This window comes from Cibotium barometz, chromosome 34 (assembly GCF_041138505.1).
Source record: "Cibotium barometz isolate CiBa-2024 chromosome 34, ASM4113850v1, whole genome shotgun sequence".
Classification (NCBI taxonomy): Eukaryota; Viridiplantae; Streptophyta; class Polypodiopsida; order Cyatheales; family Cibotiaceae; genus Cibotium; species Cibotium barometz.
The window spans coordinates 43,073,048-43,093,169 of record NC_141079.1 but is presented as its reverse complement, the minus strand read 5'-3'; the positions used below and the strand labels follow the sequence as shown (position 1 = coordinate 43,093,169).

At 43.4% G+C, this 20,122-nt stretch overlaps 1 protein-coding gene across 5 annotated transcripts in view; it reads left to right on the top strand.

Moving 5' to 3' along the window:
- LOC147619051 (uncharacterized) overlaps window positions 1–19,574 on the top strand; it is a 93,962-nt gene extending 74,388 nt beyond the window's left edge. For 4 of the 5 annotated variants that reach the window (XM_086774271.1, XM_086774270.1, XM_086774269.1 and 1 more), the window contains 4 exons: window positions 17,845–17,888; window positions 17,986–18,049; window positions 18,152–18,214; window positions 18,612–19,574. In XM_086774271.1, coding sequence (XP_086630397.1) covers window positions 17,845–17,888; window positions 17,986–18,049; window positions 18,152–18,214; window positions 18,612–18,818 — 378 coding nt within the window. In that variant the 3' untranslated portion in view covers window positions 18,819–19,574. The remainder of the gene's footprint in view (window positions 1–17,844; window positions 17,889–17,985; window positions 18,050–18,151; window positions 18,215–18,611) is intronic. The other variant, XM_086774273.1, reaches the window with a different exon arrangement.
- The last annotated feature ends 548 nt before the right edge of the window (window positions 19,575–20,122 follow it).

The window sequence follows — 20,122 nt, the reverse complement described above, 5'->3', positions numbered from 1 at the left end:
TCAAACACTGAATAAATCCATTGACAAATAATTCAAGTAATAAGTATAAGGCAAATATCAAATGAACACCAAAGCTTGAAACTCTAATCAAGATAATCATCATATAGGCAAAGGCTGGATCACAAGTCTAGTGTAAACTAGGGGATTTATCTTGATACAAAGTCTTTGCATGGGCTTTTTCTAGATTGTCCTTCATTGCACCACCCAACTGGACTTTTTCCATTGCCACCTGGCACCTACACATCCACGTGTTCCACCTTCATGTGGCGCTAAGTGACTTTCATCACTTACAAATAGCCTTAGAACATTCAATCATACACACATGAATACTGTCACCATTTGGTCCCTTCACCAGTCTTCACCAGTGTTTCACACAGTGAGCGGAACCAAGGTGTGAACGGGGATTTTCCACAGAAGAAAGCTGGAGCATTTGCTAGCAAAGTTTGGCCTAAAAGATGGCTATGCAGCGTGAGCACCATGGGATTTTTATCAATAAGGTGACTTATAATATTTATAAGTCGGTGTTTTCACACATCATTAATGTCAATAAAGTGACTTATAATATTTATAAGTCGGTGTTTTTGCACATCATTAATGTCAATAAAGTGACTTATAATATTTATAAGTTGACTCTGTGAAAGTAGGGATCGGGGCTGTTTTTAAAGAGGCGCATCCCTCTGGAGCCTTCTCTCTGTCTCTCTCTCTCTCTCCTGTTGGCCGAATGCAGTTTGTTCTCTCTCCTCTCTCTTGCGCTGGCCATACACCAGATTTTGGGCTGTTTTCAGCAGGTCGACTCCTCCCAGGGCAGCCATAGAGCTGGTTGACTTCTTCCAAGGCAGCCTCATGGCTGGTCGATTCCTCCTAGAGCCTGACAGGGCTGGTCGACTCATTTCTGGGCAGATTTGGGACTATTTTTGGGGCTGATTTAAGAGCTCTTCTGGGCTGATTTAAGGCTCTGTTTTGGGGTTGATTTGGCACGGAGTTCGGGGCTGTTTTGGGCTTCGTACTTGGCTGCTTTATGGACAGTTTATGGGCTGATTATGGGACTGTTTTAAGACAGTTTTTCAGATGGCTTTTGGTGCTATGTTTGTATCTTGGCACTAGATAGTTATCCAGGCAAGATATGTGCTGATGCTTTGTGGAAAATCTGGTGTTGTATGCACCCGCACCTTGGTATCTTGTAAAAGCTTTTGTGTGAATAAAGAAGTTCTTACGGGGGCCAGCCATTCTGGCACAGTGCAGTGTTATTGTATTATTTATGGTTCTTCTGCTGTGTTATCATGCTCTTTCTCTGGTATTTGAAGTGTTGGTCTATTATTGTTCCGGGTTTCCCCTGCTAGTGACAAATACATAGAGTTATTTTGGCCCCCCTTGATATATGGACATTTGAATGGTAGGAAAGAAAAGGTGGTTTAATGTGGTTGCCAACCTTAGTGCATAGATCCTTCTGTGCACAAACCCTACAACCTAGCGATAGGTGTGAAGATTTAATAATCCTAGATCCCTCCATGTACAGATCCTACGATCCAACTATAGCTGTGAAGGATTTCAAATGCAAGCAAAGTTTTATTTCCAGGTGTCAGCTTATCAGAGTCTGCACCCATCCATGGAGGCCGTTCGGTCAGATCAGAGGACCTACAGTCCAAGGCAGTCTAGGGTTCAGTGCAGAAAATGCAGATGCCTATGAAGTGGACCTGAAACACAGAGAAAGAAGAGAGGTTTGGAAGAGACGGGTGTGATGTCTGTTTGTCCTCCTCATCCAGTAAGGTCGGGCTACCATCGTTGGATGCAGAATTTGCCCGCAGAAGCAGTGCTACTTCTTGCACCTAAAGTAGCGTCCTGTGCTAGTCCCAAGATGTGACTGCCAGATTGTACAGATCGGCTAGGATGTGTTTGTGCTGATGTTGTTCCAATCCTTGCTGTGCAGGATCGGCTAGGATGTGTTTGTGCTGATGTTGCTCCAATTCTTGCTGTGCAGGATCGGAGGATTTGTAGATTTGAATAAACTTCTGTGGTTTTTCTCTGTTGATGGGCATCCGCAAATTGTTCTTTGTCATAATCCTCTGCCAGCCTCGTCAGACATTGGGCCGCAAAATCCAAGTTGTTCCTTTGCAACATTGGTCTTGAGCTTGTGCTTGCCTTTTCGTTCTGCATTTCTGCTTGCATTTCCAGAATTTTGTGCTGAAGCTCTTTCACTTGTGCATCCACTGGTAGGGGTTGTGCAAACACAATTTTTGTCTAAGGCAGATGTCAAATTTTTTATCTTTTCATTGGCCTCAAGCAGATTTGCATGGGTCTTTCTCTGACTGCTCTCTAACTGTGTATAGCCCTGCTGCCCTTGTTCTGAGGAGTCATGTTTCAGCAGTGGCCAATGTGATTTGCAGTTTTAGTGCATCCGCTGCTTCGTTGGCCTCTTTTGCTTCAGACTCCTTTTTCTGCAGTACCTGCCGCATGAATACCAGTTCTTTGCGGACTTCTTTTGGAAAGTGCCTTGGTTTATCTTCCAGCTGCTTCTTGAGGTTTTCTCATCCTGTAGATAGCCCGACAGCTTCCTTGGCCTTAGCCTCCACAGTATGCTGCATGTCTTGCACCTGTTTCTGCAGCTCCTGAAGTGCTCTTCTTTAGTGTTTGGAGTTCTTTTTCCTTTTACACGGGTTGTTGGCGACTTCGTGCCCCTCCTTCACTTTATCGGATAGCTGAATATTTTGAGCAGTTAGCTTATCCACTGTTTTGAATACTTTCTGATGTTCTGCTTCAAGGTTGTCATATTCCTATTTGAGTTCTTCACATTCTGCTTGATGCGTAGCATTCTTGTTTGTGGTGATTTCCAGCTGCTGCTCTATGACCCGAATATGATCTCGCACGTGTGATGGAGTCATATTGTCTAGTGCTGTTGCTCGGACTATTTCTTTCTTTGTCTTCCTGTGGCTGTATTAAAGATTTTCCCATGGTAATTACTCTCCTGGTTTTTTCTTTTTCTGCCTCAAGGCTTTTCTGCTTATCTCGGATCTGCCCTTGCAGCTCTTGCAGGGTTTGGCTTCCACTTGCAGGTTGTTGGTTTCCTCACCACCGGATCCTCCGGCTCCTTGGTGTTGCTGCTGACTGCTTGATGGTTGTTCAATTGATCCCTTGGGCTCTCCGGATCCTCCATCATTTCCATCTTTGTTTTGTTGTGGTGGCATGAGCAATGGCTTGCATGTGGGAGCAGGTAGGGCCATGTTGTCCTTGATTAGCTTTATGTTCTCCCAGCATGCTCTCTGTGTCGTTGTGACTTCTTGTTTCCACACCTGCATCATCTCCACGGGCATTTGTACTACATTGATGTCTTCAACTTCATCCTCTACCTTTTGGATCCGCAGTGCTTGCCCTGGGTGGTGAACAATTCTCTTATGTGTGCTTCTGCTGCTTGCTCCACATTTCGGAACATTTTTGTGGCATGGTCAGCTTTTTTTGTTGCTCTTTCTGCATATGTCGTCATCTGCGTTTTGGCTTTTCTTAGCTATTGGTGGAGCTCATTATTTGTATCTTTTGGTTCATAAACATCCGCCTCCATCTCATTTTCCTTGTTGATGTGGTATGCTCCTCTGTTTTCCAACAATGTTACTCTCTGCTGCAGCTATAACAAGTCCTTTTATTGAGTTGCTGCCTCTGCAGCCTTTGCTTCTGCTTCATCCGCTTTTCTTCTGAGCAGTTGTACTTGCTCCTCTAAACTGTGGACACGAACTTATTTGTCTGCACTCTCTAAGTGTTCCAAAATGGTGCTTGCGGCTGTTTGTAGTGCCTGCAACACAGCCTGAGATGCCTCTCTGCGGTTGGTGAGGAGTTGCTGCGCCAGTTGTTGTAATGCTAAACTGGATGTTGGATTTATTCGGGCGGTGGCTGCGCCTGAGTTGCTCATGCTGCATTTGTATGCATCTGTGGGCATGTTGCACTTCACACGTGGGGAGTGGATCTACCACTTGCTCCTCTTTATCTTGTTGGTTTTTGGGGTGGACCTTATGTAGGACATTCTTGCCAATGTCTGCCATCTTGGTCTTCTGTTGTTCTTTCTCCTCTTGCAGCTTGGTCGTCTTTGGTTTATGTGTGGCAATGTTGTCCAGTCAAGCAACCTTTTGCCAGCAGATGGGTTGGGATTTGGACAGGCCTGCATCCTCTGCACCTATGGAGAGGAGGGTTGGGTGTCTGAGCTTTTTCTGCTTTTATTTCTTAGATGACTCCCCTCTCTCCTCCTAGCTGCATTGCATGCTTTCTGTCTCCTCTTCTTCCTCTTCATCGGACTTAGAGTGTCCCCCCATGGAAGCGAATTTTTGGGCTTGAGTCATCATGTTCCTTGAGACTATGGCTGCCCAGTTAACCTTCTCCCCCATTTCTGATGCCTTCAGCAAGTTGTAGTTTGATTTGCTCATGTTAGCGTTTTTTGCTAGCAGACATACCATATCAAGGTAGAATCTCTTTTGTTCTTGGCGAGCTTGGCTTTTTTCTTTGGAGACAGTACTCCCGAGTCCCTACCTACCTTCTTTAGCTCCGAGGCAATAGTCTTTCCAGCGGTCTGCACCTTGCTATTCTTGGCCATCTCTACCAACTTCTGCTTCCAAATTATCTTGCATTTTTTCCAATATACTCCAGCCAAGTCGATGAGTCCAGTCCTCTCCAGCCATGGATGATGGGGGCGGTTTGGGGTCCAGCAGTGAGTTTGATGGTTTAAACTCTATGAGCTTGCCTGTCACCATGGTTGCAGCTACAGAAGGGAGTGAAATCTTGTGCAAAAGCGCAAGCAAAGTGAGCTATTGTGCAAAGAAAGAGTCTGAAAGACTTTTACCTTCTTGCACATTGATATCGAACCATTGTTTACTTGATGTGATGCGTGATTTGCTATCTTCCTTGATGAGTGTGTGGATTGGGTTACGGGTAGTAGCTCTAACAAGGGGATCAAAGCCCACGTTTATTTCCTTCATGATGAGGGTGCGACATAAGAGGCTTCCTATAATTATCATGCTCAGGCCTAGATGTGAACCTATTGTTTGCCGTTTCCATGCCAAAAATAGAAAAGGTTTTGCCACATCATCACTTTTGGCTCATCTATTTTTAACTGCACTATTTGCCTGCATGTGGTTTTGCCCTTGCATGGTACACTCCCACCGTCAGATTGTTGACCGGCCCATGATATGGCTTTAGTTTGAATCCATTGATTGCTTTTGGTAGTGGCATGCCATCTGGTGAAGTCAGACTGAATGTGCCCTGCGCTAGTGTTCCAGTTATCTGATATTTTCCAGTCCATCTGAGCTTCAGTTTTCTAGGATGCAGACCCATTCTTGAGTTGAACACCAACACCCAGTCACCTTTCTAAAAGAGTTTGTATTTTGTATTTCCGTCCACCCATGTCTATGCTACATCGATTGATCTGGGAAAAGCCGCTCCTGCACTGCCACTCTTATGCTTGGCACTAGGAACTCCATGGGCACAAGAGCTTCCAGCCCATACACCAATTTGAACGGTGTGTGTCCAATTCTGACCTTGTATATGCCCGTAGTGTGGAGTGCAGCTTTTGACCCCTATATGTTTGATTTTCGTTGACAATCTTCTGTTAACAATCCAAAAATGGGATTGATCATGGTGAAGGACATAGATTAAGCAACATATTAAGGTGGATTAAACCACACTAAAAACTCCATGAGAAAGAGAGAGATTGCACACTCAATACTCAATTCTATTCACTCAACACTTAATTCTATTCACTTGCATATCACAATGAACCATACAATGATATAGGCTTTCTAGCCTTATCCCACTTTACACATCATCATCCATGTGGCACTCCCTTTTCCACTCTTTTGGTCAACACTCACACACCATACAATATTACATGTGGCATTCCTATCTCACCACAATATCTTGCACCTCTAGGGTGCTTTCACACATACACACAACACCACGATTACATCTCTCAACACCTCCTCTTAATCGAGGTGTTCCACAACTTACCCATCACCCATCACCCATATCAATGAAGCATTGCACAACCGCAATCGCTCTACCTCTCAACACTCCCCCTCAATGATACATTGGAGTGTCCATCAACCAATCATGTGTGCGCGTGTCTACCATCTTAGACACCTAGTCCATTTTGAGCCGACTCGCTCACAGCGGAACCACTGAGTCCGATTTCAACATGGAAGTTCGGGTGGGAACCAACCCATGCACATGCACCTCACACATGCATCGCTTATGCACACATCACACGACAACCATTTCGAGCTTCTCGGTGAGCTCAGGTACGTTACCCTCACACCATGGATGATTACAAAAATTTCCGTTTTGAGCATGCATGCTCGTGGACGTTTGTCCATCATCATGTTTGGGTGAAAAAATCAAAAATTACAAAGCCTTTTTGGCCAAAGCCGGGCAGCGGACCCAAGTGTGTGTGAACGTCTTCTAAAAAGGTTTTTAAAAAATCAGTTGTGTGTGAATGAGGTTTAATAAGGTAATTTTTTAAAGCCTTATCTTTGAACCTTATCTTGCTCAAGGGCTCACATTTGTTTTAATTATTATTATTTTTTAAAAAAAATCCTTTGAAATGTCTGCACGACTGCGCGTTGAATGCGCTTCTATGCGCCGACGAGCCCATTTCTGTAGTCGACGGATTTCCTGACACACAAAGGGTCTTCTTCTCCTTCCTCTCGACTGCTTCTGCACAGCAGCTATGGCGGGTACCGCCCCTGTGTGCGGGTCACGCTCTCTCCTCGGCTACCTCTGCAACAGCTATGGCGGGTACCGCCCTTCTGTGTACGAGTCTGCGCCTCTGATGGTTCTTGATTGCTTTAACCTACGCCAGCTTCCTCCTGGCCATAAGTTCCACTAGGCGTACTTTTGCGCTTCCATTTTGTTATTCGCTTTTCTCTCCAACTAGCTGCTGGCGATGGTGGATCGCCTATCGGTTCCTCTTGTCTTTCTCTCTCCTGCTACTGTCACCGGAGGTCGCCACAACAGCCCAGCCGCCTTAGCGTCAGTCAGCCAACTTCAGTCGGTCTGACACGCTGGCTTTTCTTAAAGCTTCATTGCTTTGCTCCTCTACTACCTATTATCTGTCTGCTGCTTTGCAAATGCTCTTCTACAGCTAATGCCTTAGCAGAGATGCGAGCAGCTTCCTCTTTCAGAGAGTTCTCACTTCAGACTCATGCTTTGCCCTTTCTTTTTCCATTTGTACTCTCAAGACATCTGTGCTGTGGAAGTTGTCCTTCATTCGCTCTTCCATTGCTCTGCTCCTAGCATCTACTATTTCCTTGTAGGCGTTCTGTTGCTGAATTATCTCCGCTTTTGAAAGATGCAGCTCTCCATGCTACAATCATGTCTTTAATTTGCCTCAACAAACCTCCCACTTGAGGTTTACACACAGCCATCCAAATGGCCTTCAAGAGCTCCCCAATTTGAGCTCTAACATGCATCTCCTTCTTGTTTCAGTCTCTTTGCCTCTTCTAAACCTCTCTCATTGAGGTTTCTCCCATAGCCATCAACATGGCCTTTCATGAGCTCCAATATGAACTCCATATATATAGCATGCTCTTCCATATGCATGCCAACATCTTCAAGATTGCCTCTTCACAAGTTTCTCAAATGAAACCATAGGTGCATAACCAAAAAATGAATGCTCCAATAGCATCCACAACCAGCTCATCTTTCATGAGCAATGCCCTTCAAGCATGCTCCATTATGAGCTACAAATCAGCCCATCACAGCTTGCCATCATTGAGCATTTTCCATGCTCAAAACCAAAACTTTGAGGCAAAACTTCACAAAACCAACCTTCTTGAGGCATAATCAGCAACATATCTTCTCTTGGCAACTTCTCCTTGACGATGATGAAGACTCCATAGAATTCATAATGCTGAAATCTCCATTTTCAGCTTCCTTGATGATGAGCAGGTTTTCCATGTTGCAAAAATCCCATTTGCAACTCTCTTGGGCAGCTTCTATGCAACCTCCTTATTGCAAATCTCCTCTCAAATCCTCACAAATGCAAATCTAAATGATAATATGAGTGTGCATAATTTTTTTTTCATAATAAACTAAAAATAATGCTTAATCAAATGAACACATAAACAAGCTAATATACATAATAAACACCATGACCAAGAGCCCACCCAAGCTCTGATACCATGTTAACAATCCAAAAATGGGATTGATCATGGTGAAGGACATAGATTAAGCAACATATTAAGATGGATTAAACCACACTAAAAACTCCATGAGAAAGAGAGAGAGATTGCACACTCAATACTCAATTCTATTCACTCAACACTTAATTCTATTCACTTGCATATCACAATGAACCATACAATGATATAGGCTTTCTAGCCTTATCCCACTTTACACATCATCATCCATGTGGCACTCCCTTTTCCACTCTTTTGGTCAACACTCACACACCATACAATATTACATGTGGCATTCCTATCTCACCACAATATCTTGCACCTCTAGGGTGCTTTCACACATACACACAACACCACGATTACATCTCTCAACACCTCCTCTTAAATTGCACAACCGCAATCGCTCTACCTCTCAACACTCCCCCTCAATGATACATTGGAGTGTCCATCAACCAATCATGTGTGCGCGTGTCTACCATCTTAGACACCTAGTCCATTTTGAGCCGACTCGCTCACAGCGGAACCACTGAGTCCGATTTCAACATGGAAGTTCGGGTGGGAACCAACCCATGCGCATGCACCTCACACATGCATCGCTTATGCACACATCACACGACAACCATTTCGAGCTTCTCGGTGAGCTCAGGTACGTTACCCTCACACCATGGATGATTACAAAAATTTCCGTTTTGAGCATGCATGCTCGTGGACGTTTGTCCATCATCATGTTTGGGTGAAAAAATCAAAAATTACAAAGCCTTTTTGGCCAAAGCCGGGCAGCGGACCCAAGTGTGTGTGAACGTCTTCTAAAAAGGTTTTTAAAAAATCAGTTGTGTGTGAATGAGGTTTAATAAGGTAATTTTTTAAAGCCTTATCTTTGAACCTTATCTTGCTCAAGGGCTCACATTTGTTTTAATTATTATTATTTTTTAAAAAAAATCCTTTGAAATGTCTGCACGACTGCGCGTTGAATGCGCTTCTATGCGCCGACGAGCCCATTTCTGTAGTCGACGGATTTCCTGACACACAAAGGGTCTTCTTCTCCTTCCTCTCGACTGCTTCTGCACAGCAGCTATGGCGGGTACCGCCCCTGTGTGCGGGTCACGCTCTCTCCTCGGCTACCTCTGCAACAGCTATGGCGGGTACCGCCCTTCTGTGTACGAGTCTGCGCCTCTGATGGTTCTTGATTGCTTTAACCTACGCCAGCTTCCTCCTGGCCATAAGTTCCACTAGGCGTACTTTTGCGCTTCCATTTTGTTATTCGCTTTTCTCTCCAACTAGCTGCTGGCGATGGTGGATTGCCTATCGGTTCCTCTTGTCTTTCTCTCTCCTGCTACTGTCACCGGAGGTCGCCACAACAGCCCAGCCGCCTTAGCGTCAGTCAGCCAACTTCAGTCGGTCTGACACGTTGGCTTTTCTTAAAGCTTCATTGCTTTGCTCCTCTACTACCTATTATCTGTCTGCTGCTTTGCAAATGCTCTTCTACAGCTAATGCCTTAGCAGAGATGCGAGCAGCTTCCTCTTTCAGAGAGTTCTCACTTCAGACTCATGCTTTGCCCTTTCTTTTTCCATTTGTACTCTCAAGACATCTGTGCTGTGGAAGTTGTCCTTCATTCGCTCTTCCATTGCTCTGCTCCTAGCATCTACTATTTCCTTGTAGGCGTTCTGTTGCTGAATCATCTCCGCTTTTGAAAGATGCAGCTCTCCATGCTACAATCATGTCTTTAATTTGCCTCAACAAACCTCCCACTTGAGGTTTACACACAGCCATCCAAATGGCCTTCAAGAGCTCCCCAATTTGAGCTCTAACATGCATCTCCTTCTTGTTTCAGTCTCTTTGCCTCTTCTAAACCTCTCTCATTGAGGTTTCTCCCATAGCCATCAACATGGCCTTTCATGAGCTACTCCATATATATAGCATGCTCTTCCATATGCATGCCAACATCTTCAAGGTTGCCTCTTCACAAGTTTCTCAAATGAAACCATAGGTGCATAACCAAAAAATGAATGCTCCAATAGCATCCACAACCAGCTCATCTTTCCTGAGCAATGCCCTTCAAGCATGCTCCATTATGAGCTACAAATCAGCCCATCACAGCTTGCCATCATTGAGCATTTTCCATGCTCAAAACCAAAACTTTGAGGCAAAACTTCACAAAACCAACCTTCTTGAGGCATAATCAGCAACATATCTTCTCTTGGCAACTTCTCCTTGACGATGATGAAGACTCCATAGCCTTCATAATGCTGAAATCTCCATTTTCAGCTTCCTTGATGATGAGCAGGTTTTCCATGTTGCAAAAATCTCATTTGCAACTCTCTTGGGCAGCTTCTATGCAACCTCCTTATTGCAAATCTCCTCTCAAATCCTCACAAATGCAAATCTAAATGATAATATGAGTGTGCATAATTTTTTTTTCATAATAAACTGAAAATAATGCTTAATCAAATGAACACATAAACAAGCTAATATACATAATAAACACCATGACCAAGAGCCCACCCAAGCTCTGATACCATGTTAACAATCCAAAAATGGGATTGATCATGGTGAAGGACATAGATTAAGCAACATATTAAGATGGATTAAACCACACTAAAAACTCCATGAGAAAGAGAGAGAGATTGCACACTCAATACTCAATTCTATTCACTCAACACTTAATTCTATTCACTTGCATATCACAATGAACCATACAATGATATAGGCTTTCTAGCCTTATCCCACTTTACACATCATCATCCATGTGGCACTCCCTTTTCCACTCTTTTGGTCAACACTCACACACCATACAATATTACATGTGGCATTCCTATCTCACCACAATATCTTGCACCTCTAGGGTGCTTTCACACATACACACAACACCACGATTACATCTCTCAACACCTCCTCTTAATCGAGGTGTTCCACAGCTTACCCATCACCCATCACCCATATCAATGAAGCATTGCACAACCGCAATCGCTCTACCTCTCAACACTCCCCCTCAATGATACATTGGAGTGTCCATCAACCAATCATGTGTGCGCGTGTCTACCATCTTAGACACCTAGTCCATTTTGAGCCGACTCGCTCACAGCGGAACCATTGAGTCCGATTTCAACATGGAAGTTCGGGTGGGAACCAACCCATGCGCATGCACCTCACACATGCATCGCTTATGCACACATCACACGACAACCATTTCGAGCTTCTCGGTGAGCTCAGGTACGTTACCCTCACACCATGGATGATTACAAAAATTTCCGTTTTGAGCATGCATGCTCGTGGACGTTTGTCCATCATCATGTTTGGGTGAAAAAATCAAAAATTACAAAGCCTTTTTGGCCAAAGCCGGGCAGCGGACCCAAGTGTGTGTGAACGTCTTCTAAAAAGGTTTTTAAAAAATCAGTTGTGTGTGAATGAGGTTTAATAAGGTAATTTTTTAAAGCCTTATCTTTGAACCTTATCTTGCTCAAGGGCTCACATTTGTTTTAATTATTATTATTTTTTAAAAAAAATCCTTTGAAATGTCTGCACGACTGCGCGTTGAATGCGCTTCTATGCGCCGACGAGCCCATTTCTGTAGTCGACGGATTTCCTGACACACAAAGGGTCTTCTTCTCCTTCCTCTCGACTGCTTCTGCACAGCAGCTATGGCGGGTACCGCCCTTGTGTGCGGGTCACGCTCTCTCCTCGGCTACCTCTGCAACAGCTATGGCGGGTACCGCCCTTCTGTGTACGAGTCTGCGCCTCTGATGGTTCTTGATTGCTTTAACCTACGCCAGCTTCCTCCTGGCCATAAGTTCCACTAGGCGTACTTTTGCGCTTCCATTTTGTTATTCGCTTTTCTCTCCAACTAGCTGCTGGCGATGGTGGATCGCCTATCGGTTCCTCTTGTCTTTCTCTCTCCTGCTACTGTCACCGGAGGTCGCCACAACAGCCCAGCCGCCTTAGCGTCAGTCAGCCAACTTCAGTCGGTCTGACACGCTGGCTTTTCTTAAAGCTTCATTGCTTTGCTCCTCTACTACCTATTATCTGTCTGCTGCTTTGCAAATGCTCTTCTACAGCTAATGCCTTAGCAGAGATGCGAGCAGCTTCCTCTTTCAGAGAGTTCTCACTTCAGACTCATGCTTTGCCCTTTCTTTTTCCATTTGTACTCTCAAGACATCTGTGCTGTGGAAGTTGTCCTTCATTCGCTCTTCCATTGCTCTGCTTCTAGCATCTACTATTTCCTTGTAGGCGTTCTGTTGCTGAATCATCTCCACTTTTGAAAGATGCATGCTACAATCATGTCTTTAATTTGCCTCAACAAACCTCCCACTTGAGGTTTACACACAGCCATCCAAATGGCCTTCAGGAGCTCCCCAATTTGAGCTCTAACATGCATCTCCTTCTTGTTTCAGTCTCTTTGCCTCTTCTAAACCTCTCTCATTGAGGTTTCTCCCATAGCCATCACCATGGCCTTTCATGAGCTCCAATATGAACTCCATATATATAGCATGCTCTTCCATATGCATGCCAACATCTTCAAGGTTGCCTCTTCACAAGTTTCTCAAATGAAACCATAGGTGCATAACCAAAAAATGAATGCTCCAATAGCATCCACAACCAGCTCATCTTTCATGAGCAATGCCCTTCAAGCATGCTCCATTATGAGCTACAAATCAGCCCATCACAGCTTGCCATCATTGAGCATTTTCCATGCTCAAAACCAAAACTTTGAGGCAAAACTTCACAAAACCAACCTTCTTGAGGCATAATCAGCAACATATCTTCTCTTGGCAACTTCTCCTTGACGATGATGAAGACTCCATAGCCTTCATAATGCTGAAATCTCCATTTTCAGCTTCCTTGATGATGAGCAGGTTTTCCATGTTGCAAAAATCCCATTTGCAACTCTCTTGGGCAGCTTCTATGCAACCTCCTTATTGCAAATCTCCTCTCAAATCCTCACAAATGCAAATCTAAATGATAATATGAGTGTGCATAATTTTTTTTTCATAATAAACTGAAAATAATGCTTAATCAAATGAACACATAAACAAGCTAATATACATAATAAACACCATGACCAAGAGCCCACCCAAGCTCTGATACCATGTTAACAATCCAAAAATGGGATTGATCATGGTGAAGGACATAGATTAAGCAACATATTAAGATGGATTAAACCACACTAAAAACTCCATGAGAAAGAGAGAGAGATTGCACACTCAATACTCAATTCTATTCACTCAACACTTAATTCTATTCACTTGCATATCACAATGAACCATACAATGATATAGGCTTTCTAGCCTTATCCCACTTTACACATCATCATCCATGTGGCACTCCCTTTTCCACTCTTTTGGTCAACACTCACACACCATACAATATTACATGTGGCATTCCTATCTCACCACAATATCTTGCACCTCTAGGGTGCTTTCACACATACACACAACACCACGATTACATCTCTCAACACCTCCTCTTAATCGAGGTGTTCCACAGCTTACCCATCACCCATCACCCATATCAATGAAGCATTGCACAACCGCAATCGCTCTACCTCTCAACACTCCCCCTCAATGATACATTGGAGTGTCCATCAACCAATCATGTGTGCGCGTGTCTACCATCTTAGACACCTAGTCCATTTTGAGCCGACTCGCTCACAGCGGAACCATTGAGTCCGATTTCAACATGGAAGTTCGGGTGGGAACCAACCCATGCGCATGCACCTCACACATGCATCGCTTATGCACACATCACACGACCACCATTTCGAGCTTCTCGGTGAGCTCAGGTACGTTACCCTCACACCATGGATGATTACAAAAATTTCCGTTTTGAGCATGCATGCTCGTGGACGTTTGTCCATCATCATGTTTGGGTGAAAAAATCAAAAATTACAAAGCCTTTTTGGCCAAAGCCGGGCAGCGGACCCAAGTGTGTGTGAACGTCTTCTAAAAAGGTTTTTAAAAAATCAGTTGTGTGTGAATGAGGTTTAATAAGGTAATTTTTTAAAGCCTTATCTTTGAAGCTTATCTTGCTCAAGGGCTCACATTTGTTTTAATTATTATTATTTTTAAAAAAAAATCCTTTGAAATGTCTGCACGACTGCGCGTTGAATGCGCTTCTATGCGCCGACGAGCCCATTTCTGTAGTCGACGGATTTCCTGACACACAAAGGGTCTTCTTCTCCTTCCTCTCGACTGCTTCTGCACAGCAGCTATGGCGGGTACCGCCCCTGTGTGCGGGTCACGCTCTCTCCTCGGCTACCTCTGCAACAGCTATGGCGGGTACCGCCCTTCTGTGTACGAGTCTGCGCCTCTGATGGTTCTTGATTACTTTAACCTACGCCAGCTTCCTCCTGGCCATAAGTTCCACTAGGCGTACTTTTGCGCTTCCATTTTGTTATTCGCTTTTCTCTCCAACTAGCTGCTGGCGATGGTGGATCGCCTATCGGTTCCTCTTGTCTTTCTCTCTCCTGCTACTGTCACCGGAGGTCGCCACAACAGCCAGCCGCCTTAGCGTCAGTCAACCAACTTCAGTCGGTCTGACACGCTGGCTTTTCTTAAGCTTCATTGCTTTGCTCCTCTACTACCTATTATCTGTCTGCTGCTTTGCAAATGCTCTTCTACAGCTAATGCCTTAGCAGAGATGCGAGCAGCTTCCTCTTTCAGAGAGTTCTCACTTCAGACTCATGCTTTGCCCTTTCTTTTTCCATTTGTACTCTCAAGACATCTGTGCTGTGGAAGTTGTCCTTCATTCGCTCTTCCATTGCTCTGCTCCTAGCATCTACTATTTCCTTGTAGGCGTTCTGTTGCTGAATCATCTCCGCTTTTGAAAGATGCAGCTCTCCATGCTACAATCATGTCTTTAATTTGCCTCAACAAACCTCCCACTTGAGGTTTACACACAGCCATCCAAATGGCCTTCAAGAGCTCCCCAATTTGAGCTCTAACATGCATCTCCTTCTTGTTTCAGTCTCTTTGCCTCTTCTAAACCTCTCTCATTGAGGTTTCTCCCATAGCCATCAACATGGCCTTTCATGAGCTCCAATATGAACTCCATATATATAGCATGCTCTTCCATATGCATGCCAACATCTTCAAGGTTGCCTCTTCACAAGTTTCTCAAATGAAACCATAGGTGCATAACCAAAAAATGAATGCTCCAATAGCTTCCACAACCAGCTCATCTTTCATGAGCAATGCCCTTCAAGCATGCTCCATTATGAGCTACAAATCAGCCCATCACAGCTTGCCATCATTGAGCATTTTCCATGCTCAAAACCAAAACTTTGAGACAAAACTTCACAAAACCAACCTTCTTGAGGCATAATCAGCAACATATCTTCTCTTGGCAACTTCTCCTTGACGATGATGAAGACTCCATAGCCTTCATAATGCTGAAATCTCCATTTTCAGCTTCCTTGATGATGAGCAGGTTTTCCATGTTGCAAAAATCCCATTTGCAACTCTCTTGGGCAGCTTCTATGCAACCTCCTTATTGCAAATCTCCTCTCAAATCCTCACAAATGCAAATCTAAATGATAATATGAGTGTGCATAATTTTTTTTTCATAATAAACTGAAAATAATGTTTAATCAAATGAACACATAAACAAGCTAATATACATAATAAACACCATGACCAAGAGCCCACCCAAGCTCTGATACCATGTTAACAATCCAAAAATGGGATTGATCATGGTGAAGGACATAGATTAAGCAACATATTAAGATGGATTAAACCACACTAAAAACTCCATGAGAAAGAGAGAGAGATTGCACACTCAATACTCAATTCTATTCACTCAACACTTAATTCTATTCACTTGCATATCACAATGAACCATACAATGATATAGGCTTTCTAGCCTTATCCCACTTTACACATCATCATCCATGTGGCACTCCTTTTTCCACTCTTTTGGTCAACACTCACACACCATACAATATTACATGTGGCATTCCTATCTCACCACAATATCTTGCACCTCTAGGGTGCTTTCACACATACACACAACACCACGATTACATCTCTCAACATCTTCTTCAATATTTTCAACAAGACGTGAGTAGTGGATTCTGCCTACCCATTGCACTGTGGATAGTAGATTGTTGATTTTTTGTGTTTGACCATGTGTTTGGCCATGAGCTCAGATATCACATCATCATTGAGGAAATGTTCTTCTTGGTCATTTACCAGATCTACTGGGCATCCAAACCTTGTCAATATATTCTCATGCAAAATCTTTGTCAGTGAATTGGCTGAATTGTCCCCGAGGATCTTTTGCTCTACCCACTTGGTGCGGTAGTCCATTGCAACCAAGATTTTAGCAATTTCTTGTCCGCTGAACTGCAGAGTGAGCTGCAGGGTCGATTTTGCTGATAAATCTAATCCGCACCTCATGAATGCTCCAAGTGGTGGAATGGGATTATGCAGCATTCTGTCTACTGCAGTTGGTTATCCCAACCTTTGACACATATTACACTTGCTTGGCAAAATCCCAAGCATCCTTCAGCACAGTTGGCCAATATAGGCCGGCTTGCATTATCTTCTTCCCTATGATATCACCAGCCACTTGTGCCCTGATGAGCTTCCATCAGTATGGCTTGCTGATCAGGCACATATCTGCGGAGTATTTGATCTACTCCATGAAAACATTTTTAGTGTATCTTCTTGCGCTGATGCCTTGTCATTCTTTTAGGAAGAATGTCTTGCTGCAGAAAGGTCAGCATATCATAATATCATTTACCTTCATACTGGTGGACAGTTGCTGCAAATATTTATGTATCTGTTGGATGATCCGACACCCCAGATTCTGCACTGTCCAATCTGGATAGGAAGTTTGCCACTACATGCTCACTTCCTACGGCGTGTGCTAATGTGAAATCAAACTCTTGTAGGAGTAACATCCACATACCCAATTTGCCCATTAAATTTGGCTTGTTGACTATATACAACAAGTGGTGTTTGAATTTGACTCACTATTCGCTACTCTCTGCTCACTAACTGACTACTTACTAACTGTGTCTAAGTTTGCACAGGTCGCCTATACGTCTACACCTGTCAGTCATATTCAAGATCCTAATGGATTGATGATTACGAAGTATTGTACAAAGTAGTGGGTACATGGGCTGCTGCCATGGTGGTGGTGTTATGGTCGGCCATGTGGCTGGACTGGCACTGCCAGAGTCTGTTAAGGGGTGGGCGGCCGTCCGACCACTTCATGAGGTGTGGCGGCACTTCGGGTTAAGGTTGGATCCCACATATCAGCACTGTGGTTCTTTTCTCCTTTTGGACCTTAGAAAATCCTTAAAAGGGTTTGAGCTTGTCCCATGCACGCTCTGGCCTTGTCTGAAAGGGATGAGAAGGCAGAAGTGGTGCCCATTATGTTGGAAGGTGAAGGCTGGGAGTAGTGTAGCGCTATGCCAATGCACACTCAATAGTGATGTTCAGCTTGGACAGAATCTGGATTGGGATCCACTGCTAGAAGGATTGCTTGATTAGGCTGTGAGTGCAATCACAGAGGAGCGTGGGAGGCCCTCGTTGATCCTCTAGTGTGGGCCGTTCAATGCCTGCAAGAGGTCCTTGTTAAAGCATACTCACTTTCTCTTGGTTCTGTCCTGAAGTTTAATGTTGCAGGTTATCATTTACAATATCCTGTTGGCCGTTCAGTCACCATAAATAGTCTTGATTGTGTTTTAATCAGGTGTCAAGTGATGGCGGGCATGTACAAATCAATGGGTTAGATGGGTAAGAGACTCAAAACTCTTTTGATTGATATGTTTTAGAAGCAATAATTCTTCTTTTTAATCAACCTCTGTTTCTGTTGTTTGAACCTCTGAAACAGGAATGCTGAGATTTCGTCTGGCGGGGGCAATGTCCAACTACAACTCCTAGCAAATGCAAAAGAGGTATGCCTGTATGGGACTCAGGATTCACTTCTCACAAGAAGCCAGAAAAAGAGACTCCATATCCAATATCTGTGTATCTCACTTTTTCTTTGAATGCTTCAGATCAAGATCGATGCAGGTGTCGGAGAAGTTACTCTCTATCTGTCTTCAGAGCATGACATTAAGGTACAGCACCCTTGGGTCATCTTTTCAACTTGTGTGTGTGTGTGTGTGTGTGTGTGTTTTGGTTTACCAATGCAGTTTTATGTCTTCATGTTTGACAATCAAAGGCCGTTTGAAGCTATTCCTCTTTATAAATTGGTTATTTCAGGTTAAAATACAAATAGAGGGAGTTAGACTTTATAAACAATTTATATGTTTAAATAGAGTGTGCTTATCATATTCGAAGGTAGAATTAAATTCACTTGTTATACCCCTAGTACTACAAAAAATATCATGCATAAAATATTTATTTAAAGTTTTATTGGAAGATAACATAGGGGAGGGATCATGTCTGCACGAGTCCGCTTGTTTAGGAATAATGCACTGCCTGTCCTTGTGTTTGTTACTTGATGCATGCCAGGTGGAGCATGCTGAAAATGGGAAATTGCATTCTGTGCAAGGATTTGATGGTGAGCTTTGCTCATCATGTGGGAGCTCTAACATGAGTCAAGTAATGGAGGGGCATGCAGGATGCAGAGTTATTATTTCCAGTTCTGGGAGTATGATAACCAGAAAGAGAAACTGGCTAGAAGCAGTCATGCAATCAACCTCTTCCAAGACCGTTTAGAACTTGCACAAAAGGATGCCACATGCTTAAGAGTCAGGGGCCAAAACCAATGGCGGCTAGTTATGCTCTGCAACACAGCAGCCATTGAACCTTCAGGAAGCTGCAAAATGGTGGCAATCACCTCTTGGAAGGGGAGGATGCTGTTTTATTGCATGGACTTTACTCTTCTGTAGCGCACTGCTAATCTCTTCAAAAGCTCTTTAGGTGGCAGTCAATGCATTTATGAATAATGCTCTCAACCTCACCCCTAAACCGTGCACTCTTCTCATAGTTATGGTATACAAAAAGAGTGTCGAAGCAGCATCCTTGAAGCTGGCGGCTTAGCATTAGTGGATGATGCTGAAGAACTAGATCAGGGTAGGACAAGCCTGTCATGATACTCACACATTGATTTTTCACCTTGAAATGAAAAACAAGGCAGAAAGTACATGCTTTGCAGAGTTGTACATCAGTGCTTTGGTTTGAATCCTTGTGCTTGTGCAAGGTTAACTAAGAAACTGGACAAACCCTTTTATGGGATCTTCCACAAACTAATGGTAAATCTCTACATTATGCCATTTGAGTGAATTTTAAAAATTGATTGGCTTTGTAGATTCAAATTAATACTCTTTGTAAAAGAACCAATTTGGAATTGCCTTTTTTCTTTTTTTCATGTGGACCCTCAAAAGGGGATTTGTTTGGCCCCTTACTATAAGATTCCTCGTCCGGCAAGCGAGAGGAACTAACACTAATTTGAACAGTTATCTCCTTACTGCACTACATGAGTGACCATTTGATTGTATGGATATCCCAAGAGTTCGTTGATTTGTGAAAGATTTCCCTTCTAGATGTACTTTCATGTACTTTTCATTCTACTTGCTATTGATGTTCTCCACTGAGGTGGATTGATTGTTTGGATGTGCTAGGCCAATGTGACAATTTTGAGAAATATATGGATGCATTTTACCTTAGGCACTCTTAATTGTGTAACAAACTTTTATATTGAGAGTGTACTTTGGGTGATAAGACTCAAAGATTCCTAGATAGAGAATCTCAAATTCTTTAGATTTTTACCTTGGTATTGAGATTCAAAGCTTTTTGCTAAATTTAAAAATGTTTTTAGACTATCAAGAAGTCGGTGAGAGGCTATGTGACTTGTCAAGGGGTTGATGATATTTTGGATGAGAGATTTGTTCAAGAGGTCACTTGGACTACACATATTGGATATTTGGGGATAAATCTAGGGTGTTGATTTGATTGGCCTCATCCTTATGAGGTGAGCTTTTAGGGGAGGAAGTATGTTACAACCTTGGCATGGACTCATT